This window comes from Ammodytes marinus (genome assembly GCF_949987685.1).
Source record: "Ammodytes marinus genome assembly, chromosome: 9".
NCBI classification, from domain to species: domain Eukaryota; kingdom Metazoa; phylum Chordata; class Actinopteri; order Uranoscopiformes; family Ammodytidae; genus Ammodytes; species Ammodytes marinus.
Genome location: NC_137213.1, coordinates 8,318,587 through 8,335,060, shown reverse-complemented (window position 1 = coordinate 8,335,060; position 16,474 = coordinate 8,318,587). Strand labels below are relative to the sequence as shown.

Genomic DNA, 16,474 nt, shown 5'->3' with positions numbered 1-16,474 from the left:
CCCCTCCCCGTCCTTTAAAAAAAGATATTGTTTGAAATATATTGTATTGTTTTATGACAAGTTAGTTGTTGTCATTTTTATTTTATTCATGAAGTATGCTGCTTTTAATAATTAGTTAAAGGGACACTGTGTAACATTTTAAGTAATTTATTAGCTAAAATCAATATCCTCATTCATAAATATGTCCTCATTGGTGTAAAATCACCTCTGCCAATAATCTGAATAATCCTCCTGAGCGGAGCATTACAAATATTAATATTACATTTTGTCCATTAAGCGGGCAAGTCTTATGGAGGAATCCATGTTGGTTGGAATGTCATCAGGTGGGTGCATTGTTTAAAATTTAGAATTGTTCTTGTCCTTGAAGGCCACTGTAGCTTCTGTTATTATTCAAAAGTGGTGGGGTTACCCAGGGAGCGTTGCATTCTAGAACTTTCTAGAACTTTCTTGATGATGTCACATTACATAGTGTCCCTTTAAAGGTGCAGTGTGTAATATGACATCATCAAGAAAGTTCTACAAAGTTCTAGAATGCAACACTCCCTGGGTAACCCCAACCCTTTCGAATAATAACAGAAGCTACAGTGGCCTTCAAGGACAAGAACAATTTTAAACAATGCACCTGATGACATTCCAACTATGACACTTTCAAGATGGCGGCACTAGACCTTGGTCCAAAATATGCAGAAATATGGACATATATGAGACCCTTAAGGGTAAAAATAATAATTCAAAAACAAATGTTCAGCTATTGTGCACTAAACTAAATGTACTTATGGATATTATAATTACTTTCTACAAAAATCTGCTAGGTAGGAAATAAAAACCAACATTCTACACACTGCAGGTTTAAATGTAAAGCGATATAAAAAAGCCTGGTTTGCATTAAAAAAATCAGAAGGCCCCGCCCAATACGTGGTCGTACGTCATCACCACGCGTCGATAACACACCGCCTCCGTCAGCACCAGACGTCTCACACGTGAGTTAAACTACAATTTGTTATCTACCATTCATTCTGTAACACACATACATATTTGCACGGATAAAGCTAAGTGTCTCATTTAAATAAAAACTTGTCAAAAATGTCCCTTTGTTTGGAAAACAACGAGTCAGTTTGTGTTGCTGTGCTCGTGTTGGCAATCAGCATGGACGAGTCCCTGTAAAGGAATATGTCAATATAACGTCTCACCGCTTATTGGCAACCACGTTGACCTTGTAGAAAAACATTTATGAAATGATCTGAAGCAATAGTAGCCAGAGGTGAATTCGGCATACGTTGCTGTCACCTAGCAGCTAAGTAGCTCATGTTTACATTGCATTTCCCCCACATTCCCCTCAGTCTCCAAAATGATCGAAAACACAACAATTGGTACTGCAAGTAGGCTACTCATTTGTTTGTCTTACTGTCTACCAAAATAAAGGCCTACTGATTTCAGGAAGTGCTTCCTCCTTTTAACTACATGTATACAAGTTTAACTAATTGTTTCATTTAGATTAGATTGTTGTGGCTTGTTTTATGTTCTTTTGTTATAAAGTAAAAATACAGGCAGAATTATTCACTATCACTATTTTACTTTATATTATTGTAAAATACTTAATATTTGCCGCAAATTCCAACTAAAAAAAATTCACATTAATATGATGTACAGTGTAAACCACTGTTGGTTAAGACCTGTGGTGTGGTTTGGTGATTCAGAATGAATGTGGACTTTAATCATCTCTTTTCCTATTTCAGGCCGAAGACCAAACGGAGCATATTGTCTATCGACTTACGGACACACTTCTTCTCGTAACCTGCACGCTGTGGGGTCTGAGCTATGCTGGCCAAACCAGAGGAAAGGAAGGCAGAGAGAGGGGAGGTGAAGAAGAGGAGGCACGGAGGAGAAGATGGAGCAGAAGGAGGAGGAGAGAGGAAGAGGAGGGGAGGGGATGACGGAGGAGAAGGAGGCCAAAGGAAGCGTCCGGAACGTCTGGATGCCATGAGCGTGGGCTACTTCCGCCGAGTCGGGGAGACACTCAGTGAAGGCTTTGAAGAAAATGAGGAGAGAGGTGAGGAGGAGTATTATTTTACTGGAGATGTCATGTGATCAGGCAGAGTGCACTGGCATTCAGTTCAAGTTGGAAATATGCAGAATTAAGGGGACATTACACAACTCTGGTACACCATCATAGTACAGTAGAATAAGAATCTTTGCTAATTCCAATTCAAGTTCTTTGGATAATACAAGCTATCAGAAAATGTCACGTTGAGTTTTGAGGGAAGCTGTGACGGAGAGTGTTCTTCTGACATATAACCGGTAGGGATACACATATTTGAATAAAATGATTGGAAGATAATTGATAATGAAAAACAATGGGTTTGTTGTGGTGAAATATCAGTGTCTACTTCCAACTGTAGCCCCTTTGTTTTAGTTTCTCGCCTAACACTACATTTTACAATATAACATAAAACTAATCAGTTTGACGTAACCTTGGCCCAATACACATTTGTACTCAACAGCACTTGAACACATCACAATGTTACTCTCATAAATAAAGGTAAGGTTAAATTTACCAGTTTATTATAGTGCACATGTTAAATTTTCCTTTTCCTTTCTTGTCATATTTTCTCTTACAGAGATGTTTGTGGAGAATGTCCTGACAGAAGTGAGAGGCAAAGCGGCCTTGGTAGCCATGGACATGACGGGCAGCATCACTCTACAGAAGCTGCTCTCTCAGGCCAGTCTGGACCAGGCAGCGGCGGTGATGGAGGAAGTGGGGGGAGAGTCAGGGGAGGGCTTTAAGACGGTCTCCTGTGACCGCTGTGGTGGACACGTAGTGGAGAGCGCAGTCAGACAGATGTCCAAGTGGACCGGTAAGACCCTTGTGTTTCGCATCTCAATTATTCAATCAATAACCCTTTTATTCAACGAGATAACAACTTGTTTTGAGTTTAAAATCTATTTTCTAAGAATGACTTGGCAAAGAAAGCAGAACTATAATAAATGTATAAGTAAGTCGACACAACCTAAACAGTCACATACAATTTTCACACACCACATTAAGCGTCCGATTTTATTGCAATACAAGATCAGGGACAAGAATACAAAAGTTAAAAGTGACTGACTACACAGCTAAAAGGAAAAAAATAAATCAACCAGGACAGATCAAATGAATAAACCTGGAAGTTTTCACAAAGATATACCTTTACAAACAATTGAAATGACAGTGAGAGAACTATCTTCTCTGTCCTTTAACATTTAACAAAGCTTTAAATTCCCACGCACTAACATCTGTAGAACATTCTGAGAGTGCAAGCCATAATGACTTCTGCTTGTAGTCATGTAAACATGAATAATAAGGGACCCGCCCAAGGAGAGACTTGTAAATTAAAACCCAACCAATATGTAATTCTGCGAGCAAGAGAAAGATTTTAGCAGTGGCATTGAGTGGCCATCTGCTCATCACCGTATGAAACAAATGTCTGAGTATCAACAGCTGTTCGTCTCTCTCTCTCTATTTAGATACATCGCAGAAGGCGCCGTCTGACACCACAGAAGAAGAGGAGGAGACGTGTGGGCTGCTGGAGGCCCAGGTGTTGTATCTGAGCCAGGCGGTGAGGGAGAACACAGCCCAGTTCATCACACACGCTCACGGATCTCACGTGGTGCGCACACTCCTACACGTGCTGGCAGGGTGCATCGGACCGCCACGCACTGAGGCCAGACCAGGTACACACACACACACACACACACACACACACACACACACTGGGGGGGTCAAAGACAGGTTTTATCCTCTTGTCTCTCCAATTATCATTCTTTATGTTACAATGATTTGGTACGTAAGTATCGTCTAAAGTATAATGCCATATAGCTGTGGACTACAACTCAATGCCTGTTTTTCCTAGTCTATACTTGTTTGTTTTGGCACCATTAAAGGTAAACAATGTGTCTTGTTTTTTCAACATTAATATGTGTCTAGATCAGGGCTGTACGCTTATTTTTTTAGGTGGTAGCACTGGTGCTAGCAAGCAAAAAAAATCAGTATCACAAAAATAAATTCAGTAGCACACAAAGTATGATCGAAAACTTGCATAACCTTAACCCATGCATTTCGCTCTAATTACCTTTTAGCCTGTCTTGGTCTCATTTGAAATTCTCAATTAATATCATATCCTAGTGTGTGCAGTAATAATTGTAGAAAAATTAATAGGGGTGCACTGATTGCAATTTAGACAAAAAAATCTAACCTGCCAATTGTAATTTTTTGCTGATTCAGAATTATTTCTCCCCATAAAATTAATATCTATATATTTTCTGTATATATACATATCATTATTATATTCATAATAATATATTTTTTTGTTAAATTTCCTTCTGTTAATTAAAACCAAACTTTAAAACATTAAACATAGCCTATTAAATAAATAAGTAGGCCTATATTGGTAAAATTTGGAATAAGTTAAATTGGTTGTTGTGAGTGTGTTGGGAGTAGTTCTTCAGTGGCTTATCAGTTATTTCAAACTTTGTTTAAAAAGACTACTGTTGACTGCTCTCTGCAGCTGAAGCAGTTGATTTTCAAGCTAGCGCACTGCAGGGCTGTGAAGCGCTAACTTCTTGTTCTTACCGGCTTCAAAATAAAAGTCAACTCACGTTTGGCTAGTAACAGGCTTTTAATGTGAAGGCACACAGGAAATGTTCTGTTTGCACACGCGCTAACTTAACTGTGTGCCATCTCCTTCCGGTTATTACCGTTGGTGAAGTGTATTAATGCCGCACAAGCACAGGTCCCGAGCACACATCTTTCACCAGCCAAAGTGGAGGGTGGACTCAATAACTTACTTGCCTAAGACTACATTTACCCGAATTTGGAGAGTGTTAATGTAGAGCCCTCTAAGCAGTGTTGTGCAGCGCTCCTCTGTGTCTCAGACGGACAGCATCTGCTCATTAGCAAGCTGTCGCACTCGTGCGAGTGGAATTGTATTCATCATCGCACGTGATCAATTTCAGTAGCAAATGCGATCAAAACTGTCGCACTGTACAGCCCTGGTCTAGATACTCTAAACGTCTGAGAAAAAACAACCCCTCTCTCTTTTTCTCCACCCTTCTGAGAAGCTGTGTTCCAAAACCCCAGTCAGATCTTTCTCCCCTTATGATGTCATAAGGGGAAAATCCACGCCCCCTCATTGCCAACCTAACTTTGCACCACCCCACCTGTACTTAGCACACCCCTAGGTATCCCTGAATCGAACTGGCAGTTAGATCCAGGGCCAATTAGAGCAGACTGGGCTTGTTGGAAGGCCTGGCTTAAAGAGACAGGCTCTTAAATGGAGCATTTCAGACAGGGGCTGAACAGAGGAGATTCAACAATGGCCCTGTGAGAAATATTTTGGGTTTTTTGGACACTAAAACAGTTTTTTGTAGAAACCCAAATTACAATTTTATACCTGAAAATTTGCATAATTAGCAATTCCTGTTCCTAATATACAAATGGATGTCCAGACAACTACTACTGTTTTGCTTTGATACTGAAGAAAAATTCATGTTGGAGATGCTGATATCCCAAGAAAATCTCAGTTGCACTGAATCTAAGAATATGTGTGTCATGTGTATCGTGTCTGTGTGTGACTTGGACTCCAATAAAGAGTAGGATTTGTGAGGCAAACTAAGGCCATCAGGTTCACAGCCACTGCTGCAGCTGTGTTGTTGAATGTCTGTTACCCTGTGTCGACCTTTACAAGACAGAGAGAGAGCATTCTCTGAGTTGAAAATGGTCTTTGCCTTTTTCCCCACCTCAGTCTCTGTTGTCTGTTGTCTCTTGTCTGTTGAAGCCGTACCCAGTGTGTCAGCACCTCCACAGACAGACGCTTGCTGCTTGAAGCTTGTGTTCATTTCTTTCCATTGTCTTCTTTTTATTCTTGCTTTTTTTTCTTTCTAGGGGCAAAAGATCGCAACGTAGCCCCTCAGCTGACAGACTTTGAGATCCCCTCTTCGTTTTGGTACGAGCTGAAAAGCCTGACGGACGCCTTGATGGACAGCGTGAATCGTGAGTCATCTTTTATCTCTAAACACACCGGCACTTGTGTGTCTTCGCCGTTTTCTGCTGCCAGAGCAAAGACGGCTTGTAATATGGTCAGCCCTCATCACACAGGGAACATTCTAGCACACGCCTGTATTCATAACATTTAATAAATCAATTATTCCTTTGGTTAATATACCTCTTTCTGTACGGCTGTAGTTAGGAAGAAAACAATTAAAAAAGAAAAGTATGCCCCATCAACTTTTGAAAGGTATTCATTCAAACGGTCTGGCAGACATCCCCAATGCAACAAACATTGCCTGACATTTCTAATCAGAAAAAAACATGTTGAATGCAGAGGAGGAGGTTCAGGAGAGTTAAAGGGGAAGTGCTCAAGGACAGGTTCTTTTTAATAGAACGCCGTCTAGATTGTGTTTTGAATGTATTTGATGAATCAAAGCTTGCCGGTTTTAATGGCAAAATGAAATCAAGTCAATAAATAACCTTGGGGCGAGTGCATGCGGTGCTGAGAAAGCTAAGTGGCTTTTACCAGCGCTCTCCTGCACAGGGGCAGGAGCAAATGTGATCACATTTCTGAAACGCACCCAAAACAGAACCTTGTCTGGTGTCTAGTCAACACAAGTCTCTGGAAAACTAGAGAGAGAGAGAGAGAGAGAGAGAGCCCACATAACGTGCCTGAGATACAGCTCTTCCAATCTGCCTTGGATGTGATGCAGGCTGGCACAGCAGGAGCCAATGAAATATAACAAGCCACAGCACTGCACACACCATGAAGTCAAATCTGTTCAATTAAAGGCCAGGACACACCGGTCCGACTACCCGAAAATGGAGTCTGCCGTTTCAGGCAGCTCCAGTCTGCCCGTCGCGGCCAAAAAAGTGCCAAGAACACACCGAGCCGACTACTGACTACCTGTATGCTCTGCGCTTGCGCGGGAGGTAATGTCTCCATAACAGCAGGTGGCGCTAATCTGTATTGTGGCCCAAAAAAATACAGAAGCCGGAAATGATGGGACAGCTGTCTAGTCCATAAACATATATATAAATACGTATTGATATCTCTGGACCATAAAGAGCACCATTTTTAGCAGAGAGTGTCGAGCATGGTGTCGAGCAGTCAAGAAGGGTTGATGCATGTGAGTACTCGCTGAACGAAACAAACAAACACATTAAAACAATGCCTAGCGATGCAATACTGTTGTTAGCCGTTTATGCTACCCGCCTCACTTCCGGGTTTCACTGATTCGCTGGCCCTCCACCAATCAAATTGCTCTGACTGAAAGACTGCCCGACGCCGATTGAACATGTTCAAACGGCTGAAAAGAAGCCTGACGACATCTACGACGGCCGACGGCACCAAACACACCAAACAGATTCGTGTCCCCGCCCCCTCCAGACTCTCCGACGGCGATTATCGGGCCGGTGGGTCCTGGCCTTAACAGACTAAATGCCCTGTGGGTGTGTGCTGTTAAAAGGGCTGGAAAGAGTATTGTGCTTCTGGTTCCATCAACACCCCATACATATACTGTATGTGCTGGAGTGCAGTATGTGTCTTATGTCCAGAAGGATATACATGTAGGTGTATTTGATCACAGATAAATTAAATGCACATTCTGATGATCCCATTGCAACATTTCATTTAAAAACCGCCCTCATCCAGCCAAGGCTCCACCCTACCAAAGCAATAGAGCTGAGTCAAATTAAAGTCAACGTTTAAATGATATATTGGGAAGGAAATATTGCCAGACCCATAATGGATTTTTGAGGTCAATACTGAAAATGACTTATGATACAGATCCCCCAGGTTTGTTTAATTATTTCTCTATTGTACAGCATCAGAGACAAGAAACGTACTGAGGTAGACATATTACACTTGAGAATTCAACTTTTTAGAGTTTCGAAATGGCCTCAAACCTAGTTTGACATTTCTTGTGCTGAAATTTCCTGTTACTTATCGACCAATACGTACACAGACATCAATATGCTAATATCAGCTGTCGGATTGATTCGCTCAGCTCTGTAAAGAAATGCATTTAATGGATATTCGACACCAGTGTTTCGGTTAGAAAATGTAAATTTAAAACTTTTTGTTTTTTCTTTGGCCTCAGGGCACCTTTTTAAATTGCCTGAAAACTGTAGGATTCATTTTTCACTCCCGTCATTTCTCTTTCCCTCGTCTAGTGAGTGTGGCCGACTCTGCTGCCAGCGCAGTGTTCCAGATCATGTTGACTGTGTGTCACAGGAAACGGCCCATACTCTGCAAGCAGCTCCTCAAACGCATCGTGGACTACCTGACCAGTCGCAGCGCCGCGCCAGGAGTTAGGTCAGAACAACCACTCTGAAAGTGATTACATCATGTTTTGATAAAAAAAAGTAAACTCTTTATTAATTAACACAAGAACTAGTGTCAAATGCTATAGTTACAATGGTTTAGCTTTTTCTTTTACAATAGAACAATGATGACACATACACACAAAACACTAACAACTAACGTGAAGGTGGATTGCCTAAACATCTGGCAGTAGTAAGGCTTAGATTACCTATTTTTTTTAATGATCTTGAAGATTTGTAATGGACGGTGAGCTACCCATCCATTATTTTGTGACTTGGTAGATTGATATTCAGGTACTTTCTTTTCTCGACTATGGAAGAGATCAATGATGATGTGAGCAGCTGTATGTATTAGTCTAGGTTTTGAGCGTGAGTGTTGATTGTTGCGTGATGTATTTTGTCGACTTTTCTGTTGCGTTGCTTGAATGTTCTGTATGTAAGTATATGTTTTTATTCTACCTTTTGATTTGTGACCTTAAGAAGACCCCAGGAAGGGTAGCTACTGTCTAACACACACTAATGGGGATCTTTAATAAACTAAAACTAAACCTCTAGGAATGAGTCGCTTACACCAACAAAATGTTATGTAACCGCCGCCTCCTGTGTTTGCGTTTCCCCCAAGCCCCAACCTCAGCGATTTTTTACCAGCATCCAATAAGGAAGTGACCACAACTGTAGTAACCCGGAAGTGCCACTAGGGGCTGGATGCAGAAGACAGCCATTTCTCATTGACTCCAATGTTAAACATGCCGTTTTCTAAGCATTATTAAAACTATTTCAGGCCTGGATTAAAAAAACGTTCTAGTCTGTATGTTTAGGTCATATCTCCATGACAACACTGAGGGGGGTGAATTTTTTTGGACCACGCTAGTTTTTATTCTTTTGGAAGTTAAAATGTATTGGCGCAATCTCTTGAGTGACAGCTCTCCGCCCGTTGTCCCTCACTTTGCCTCGGAGGTATACGTCAGCTATCTCCTTCCCCCCGACGTGAGGCGGAGTAAAAATCTCACAAAATGGCGACGCGCACAAACCAGGATTATTGGATGTCGTGTGAATAACTGAGGTCAGCCCGGATGCTACATCCATATTATTTACTATCTATGGTGTCCCCTTGCAGTCCACTGCTGGTCTTCCTCAAGGACCAGGCCTGCAGTCGCCTCATCGAAACCGTCATCCAGCTTTCCCACAAGCCCCTGCTCCGAGACCTCTACAAGAACCACTTCAGGGGTCAGCTGGTGGACCTGGCCCTACACAACATCGCCAACTTCCCCGTACAGAGGCTGACCGCAGCCGTGGCCAAATTCAAGATGGTTGGTCGTCATATCTATACGTCATGTGTTTGAGAGATAGAGGATTTTTGAAAAATGTATGGATGACTCTGATTTAACTGTCTTTCCTCCGCAGTTCCCGAAGTTGTTTGACGAGCTGATCCAGGGCATGGAGGCCATCTTGGCGGCGGGTCACATGGGCGTGATCGTCCAGCTGGCAGAGAGCTGTGCAGAGAGCGGAGAGAAGCAGACAGACATGATGCAGAGTCTCATGCAGGTGAGCATCGTCAGAGAAATGTTGTTATTGAGATGTTACGGTCCTCAGAACAGATTCTGGAGAACGCTTAAATCAAGTCTAAATCACTTTTTGTTAAAAACAGGGGCCACCTTAGCTAGCAACATGCCCATTTACAGCGTCTAGGCTGTGTATTAACACTGGATTTTCTTTCCAGCGCACACACAGTATGGACAGGTAGCGGATCGTGAGGAGATATTCACTGATTTTGACAAAGTGATTTAGACAACAATGCTGACTCCACATTTTTAATCAATAAAACAATACCCTTGTTTCTATTCATGTATCTTATTTATAGCTGAAATCAAAGGTGTTTAACACCATTAAACCTACCTGATTGTCGATATGTTGCCCCTTCCCCCCCTCCAGGCGTTCCATTGTGCCGAGCCCGGCTCTCGACAGGGCAGCTGCCTCCCTCTCTTCATGTCCCTGCTCACCTACGAGGTGTACTACCACACAGACACAGCAGAGGGCGCCACACAGACAGAGGTGAGCAAACCCAGAGATGTATTCAGCCAAATCACTTGTCGGGCTTTTAACTGTCGTCTTGACATTTCAGTTTAGCACAAAGGCTGACGACAGTTAAAAGTCTACACTCCTTTGCTGAATAAATGTGGCAGGTGCCATGCTAAACCCTCTCTCTCTGATATTCCAGGTGCCGCTGACCTCCATCTGTTACCATGGCTCCCGGCTGGTGCAGGGTCTGTCCCGGTTCAAAGAGCGTAGCCTTCTCCTGAGCAGCCTGCGCACCCTGCCCCCCTCTGACCTGCTGACTCTGGCTTCTGACCCCGCAGGCAGCCATGTTCTGCAGCACCTCATCACCACATCCAGCGACAAGGGCAGAGGCAAGATCCTGCACAGACTGGAGGTACGGATACAGGGCAGGGTTCGACATAACGTATAGCCCGATGGCCCGGGGCCAGTAAAATCATATGCAGGGCAAGTTGATTGGCCAGTCACTGTCCCGCCCGGGCCAGTGACTGGCCAATCACAGTTCAGTATCTTTTTGTAGACTACATCATGGTTCATTGAAATGCGCGTTCTGAGTCGTAATGAAAGCAGTGTTTATTTAAGACTCAATATAATAAACCTAATATAAAATATATTTTTTAATGAAAGGCCAGTGGACAACCGATGCGTGGGCGTTTTGACAGGCACCGTTGGCAGAGCTGCCTACCGTCCGCCTGCGAGTCGACAAATCAATCGACTTACTCTGCCCCCTTTCTTTCTTCCCACAGCAGAGGTTGAGGCGCAGAAAATGATAACTGCTCTTTTCCTTTATCTGCCGCCGTAATGTTACAATATTTGCATCCAAGCCCCAATGGTAATACAAATGAGAGGCGTTATTTAAACGCTGTGAATGCGTCTCCGGTGATTGTGTCGGTTGTAGACAGAAACGAACGGAGGGACTCCGCTCACTGTACAGTTCCTATAGTCGCGCAGTTTGGCACTGTGTTTTCAGGCTCGAGACATTCAATCAGATCGCGGAAGTCTTTCCCATTGAAATCGCTAACGGGGAGAATATCCCCGGTTATTATTTTAGCCACAAACCACAGTTCATCTGCGCGGCGGCTCACTCGCTGGCGAGATCACACGGTGAAACGCTGCTGTGATCGGACGAAGGCATTGTGTGTTTCTAAGGTGATTTAACGTCATAGTCTTAGACGAGCGTTTAACTTATGCTGCATATTTTGCACTGCATTGTTTTTTATCAATAGTTTGAAAAAATGGTCCCACACCGGACTCTTATATGTGAAGCTGACACTTCATGGAGAAGTGACACTGCTGCAGCGCGCTCACGACCAGACGTGAACTCACATACACGGTGAAATCTCCCATTAAAAAAACGGCATAACCCACTGATTTTCGGATTTCTATTCTATTTTTAAAGTCAACTTGAGCGAAAGTGGAAAACCGGTCATTCGGTCGACACATTCACATCCCTAATGCATATAGAGAAAGTAATAAAAACAGCCTACCACACCACAAAGAATGATCAGACCTTCATCTCTTATTTATTTTTTATGTTTGAACATGACTTCTGCAGGTGAACTATTCATTAAACTGCCCAAATTCAAGAATAAAAACAACCTTCAAACTACTGGACTTTAAAATACTGGCCGACTCTTTCAACATACTTTCAGTTGTAGGCTTCTAATTCAATATGTTTGCCTGGTTTTATATTATGTGTATGAGCAATATCAACATTTCATATAATTAACTAAAAGAAAAATAACCAAATCTAAAGGGAATATCTATACTGTTACAGTATAGATATTCCCTTTAGATCTGGTTATCTTTCTTTATTTTTCTAATACAGGTATTATAATTATTGACACTAAATTATGAAGAAAAAAAAAGTGTGTGCAGGGCCAGTGAAAATATACAAGGGGCCAGTAAAACTCGGATCCTCTGGCCCGGCGGGCCAGTAGGAAAAAAAAGTTATGTTGAACCCTGCAGGGCCATTCCAATACCCTTTACACACCTAAATTAGGACTGAATGCCGATTGCACACAGCAGATAAAAGCCGGATGTTAGCGGGTTTAAAAATGTGTTTTGGCCGATGTGAAAGGGACTTAAGACTATTGTGGAATAGACAGTTAGTCATGTCACAAGATGATAATTTTTACTGTTAGCTGTAAGTATTTCAGTTTGCAGTTTAAAATCCTACTGACTGTCAACACACCTCTTGACAAAAAAACAACAATGACTTTATTCTTCTAATAAACATTGTATGTACAGTATATCCAAAGGCTTGTAGTATATCTTATTCCTCTGTTCCATAGAGTTCAGTGAGCCACCACAAAGACACAACTAGGGATGGGTCCGATCCAGTATCGGTATCGGGTCCGATATGGCCGAAATCTGTGTATCGGATATCGGACTGACAGCTCCGATATTAAAATCCGATTTTTTATTTTATTTTTTTTAATAATTTTTTCTTTTTTTTTCTTTACTATGTTAGAGCGAACATGCGCCGACGTTCGGTGGAGGGAGAGAGGACATCACTTTATAATTTGACATACAGTACATATCAGTTTGTTAGCCAGTGAGCTAACCAAAGCTAATCCAAGTCAAGGAAGTGGAGAGGCTTGTGACAAATTCTACTATGTAAAATACAGCCAGAGAGAGAAAGACTGTTTAGACAAACAGACCACCACATATTCTAGTGGGGCAGAAGTGATCATTGAGAAGGATTTCTGCCTTTAAGATAAACCTATATGCATTTGTGTATATTTATTGCTCTTTTAAATTAGAATTGCTTAAGCCTTCCTAGCCTAATACATAACATCACCACCAACGAAAAAATGTATAACAATTATGATATCGTATCGGTCAGTATCGGTATCGGCCGATATCCAAACCCCAGGTATCGGAATCGGAATCGGATCGGAACTAAAAAAAGTGGATCGTCCCATCCCTAGACACAACCTGTTCCAAATCACATACTCTTTCTTTTTACTACACTACATACTAAAATACAGAAGAGTTAAAGGGCCACAGGAGATGAGATCAGATGAGGAAGATTTTTTTTTTTCATTATGTTGAGAAATGTCAAGAATAAAGACGAATAGTCCAAAATGCTATTGGACTTAGTGGGGCATGTATGTATTTTCAGCATACTACAATTGTATTGGGACATCCAAAACTTTTTTTGGCATACTAAATAGTAGGGAAGTATGGGAATTGGAACGCAGGGACAGTCTGCAGCGTATGACGAGTTGATCCATAACACAGTAGCCTGCAGCTGTAAAGAGTCACACCCCAGCAGCTCCAAATATTCCTCAACAATAACCCCACTTACTGTTTCCTAAAAACTAAACTGACAAGCCACTGACTCACATGGGCCACTGTCCCACACTGGGGCAGTTGGAAAGCATTGAGAGACAAGCCGGGACGTTATTGGTTTTGGCGTTTGAATGAGATTTATTACCAGGAATAAAACATATAGAACAGCAGCAGCCAGTTTCCATCACAATGTATTAAGCCATGCTGTTGCTTCTTTTGGAGGGATTAAATGTGACGGTTAACTGCTGCGGTCTATTTTCACCAGACAAACTGCTGCTCCACTTGAAATGCTGCCGCTGCTTCTCGTAACTCGTAAAGTAGAATAGAAGTGAAGCACTAAAGGGACATTGGGAGCTTTCTTTCTTATTTATAATCTGATTTATAAAAACTCATATAAATAAAACATTTTTTTTTTTTTTATATAGATCATTTCTGAACAGTGTGGTGTGGCCTCGTTTCATATGTTTAGATAAGGATGAATAATAGATGTTGAATCTTATATCAGTGTTCCTATGTCTGTTTTAGAGGCAAACACATTGGTAAACTAAAACAATGAACACTTCAAGAAGTAAACAATCCAAACCCATACATGTATCCAAAAAAACGGATGCTTTATTTATCAAGTATATCAAAAGTATCTCAAAAGATTTGTACTGTAAGTCACTTTCAAGAAAGCTATTGTATTAAAGTATATTTCAAATCTCTTCTCATATATATTATATTTTGGACTATTGACATCTGTCAACAAGAAACTGTACCTAAACTATGTACGTAAAGTAGTTTCAAAATGTACATTTCCCAGAGCTGTTCTGTTCTTGTTAATTAGATATACAATAGTAGGGCCCTTAGCTCAGTTGGTAGGGCGTCGTCCCCCAAGCCCAGCAGCAGACCCGGGTTCGATTCCCGCCCGCGGTCGTTCTCTGCATGTTACTCCCTTCTGCCCCATTTCACCTCTGTCTCTCTGCGCTATCAATAAAGCATAAAAAAAAATGCCCCAAAAATATCTTAAAAATAATATATATATATATATATATATATATATATATATATATATATATATAACAAGTCTTCCATGTTGGATAGTGTGGAAGTAGTTGAATAGTGGAACTATATCATGAGCCTCACTGTCTTTACCATGTGCTCCTCCCAGGGCCAGTATGTCCAGATCGCCTGCTCCAGGTTTGGTAGTCGGGTTCTGGAAGCTGTGTGGAACAGCGCCTCGGTCAGTCACAGGCAAGGCATCGCACAGGAACTAGGTAATTACAAATCATAGCTCAATTCCTCACTGAAAAGGGTGACTGGATATTTATTTTCTCGGTTTTAATTTGGGTTTTACAAATGTCTTGTACCGGTAGTTCTTCACATCCCTATCATTGACTGACTTCCTCTCCCGTCTCTCCCTTCTCCAGTGCCGAGTGAAAGCCAGCTGAGGTCAAATCAGTTTGCTCGCCATGTCTGGACCAAATTTGCCCTCTCTCACTTCGCCAACAGGAAAGCTCACTGGCAGGAAATACAGACCGGCGAGTCCAAGAAGAGGAAACTCTTCAGTGACATTCTTGAATAAATAAATACATATATTTTATAACTGTGTTGTTTTTGCTACACAAAACTGATAAAAAAATAAATAATTAAGAAATGACTACATTTTTTGTGCTTATTTCCCTTAGAATGGCAACATAAGCCTAGCCTTATTTGTATCATTTGATGTCAATAGGCAACATGGCCACTATGGGGTGCTAGCATAACGTTTATTCTCTGTCACTTCTTTGCTCAATGGTTCAAGTCTTCTAATGCAAAGAGCATTACTAGCTCAAATGTGAGGACACACAAAGTCACTTGGACAACTGTTTGAAACGCTGACCCAGATACACAAAGCTCACACTGCGTCTGTTGTATTAAGCTAGACTTTTTCTGCTCTTGGTATTTGGGTGGATGACATATAAGCCCCGAAAAAAGGTTAAAAATAAATATTCAAAAATTTGACCTGAGAATTATTGAGTTTAGTTGTACTGATTCTTAAATTTCTCAAAATGTATGTGGTCTTTTAGATTTTTAATTGAAATATATATTTATTAACCAATTTGTTTGATCTGTGCTTAAAATTGTCATATGGTGTGACAAGTTTTTGTATTTAAATTATAATGGGATAAACTTTTCTTAAGTATAATGGTTTTATCACAATTCCTCATCTTATCTTTTTTGAGATTCAGCATTTCCTTGTACAAAAACATTACATTTTACATAATTTTTCTTAATCATCGCCCAATGTAAGACATGTCATAATTCTTGGGTATATTTTAGATTAATTCCAATATATCCTGTAATAAATCTAACAAAACTAATTGTCAGTATAGCTTATAGTATTTTCCATGTGTTCCAGTGAGATTTTATAATGAATCACTGAATAAATCAATTATAAAGCCTTTTTATCTTCATCAGTTCTCAACGTCACACCAAATGGCATGAACCACACCGCATTTCAATAGATTTTCTATTAATAATTTGATATTTGACACCACTCAGTAGGTAGGTATTGGGGTTGAGTGAGCATCCGGTACTCAGAAGAACAACAGTAGTAATGTACAAGTAGTCACCTTTTTCATGTGATTATGGACCAAAGTTTAGAAGTTTAAAAAAATATACATTTAAATGAGTTGTAAGCTCTAACGTACAAGAATAAAGTGTTGACTGTGTGAAAGGAAAGCCTGTCACTATATGATTTAGCATCACACCATATGATTTAGCATCACACCATATGATCTAGCGTCACAC

At 41.0% G+C, this 16,474-nt stretch overlaps 1 protein-coding gene across 1 annotated transcript; it reads left to right on the top strand.

Annotated features, from left to right (window-relative positions):
* Positions 1-944: 944 nt before the first annotated feature.
* On the top strand, positions 945-15,310 carry nop9 (NOP9 nucleolar protein). Its single transcript, XM_080034469.1, has 12 exons — positions 945-980; positions 1,737-2,050; positions 2,619-2,855; positions 3,505-3,711; positions 5,921-6,028; positions 8,201-8,342; positions 9,468-9,660; positions 9,755-9,895; positions 10,283-10,402; positions 10,569-10,781; positions 14,853-14,958; positions 15,112-15,310. Exons 2-12 carry the CDS (start codon positions 1,819-1,821, stop codon positions 15,264-15,266), a joined length of 1,854 nt encoding a protein of 617 aa, XP_079890595.1. The 5' UTR covers positions 945-980; positions 1,737-1,818; the 3' UTR covers positions 15,267-15,310.
* The last annotated feature ends 1,164 nt before the right edge of the window (positions 15,311-16,474 follow it).

Excerpts from the sequence above, each read along its gene's own strand:
- nop9 (XM_080034469.1), top strand. The coding sequence starts at position 1,819 with ATGCTGGCCAAACCAGAGGAAAGGAAGGCAGAGAGAGGGGAGGTGAAG. Across the intron at positions 2,856-3,504 it reads ACAGATGTCCAAGTGGACCG|ATACATCGCAGAAGGCGCCG; the intron begins GTAAGACCCTTG and ends CTCTCTATTTAG. Across the intron at positions 8,343-9,467 it reads AGCGCCGCGCCAGGAGTTAG|TCCACTGCTGGTCTTCCTCA; the intron begins GTCAGAACAACC and ends GTCCCCTTGCAG.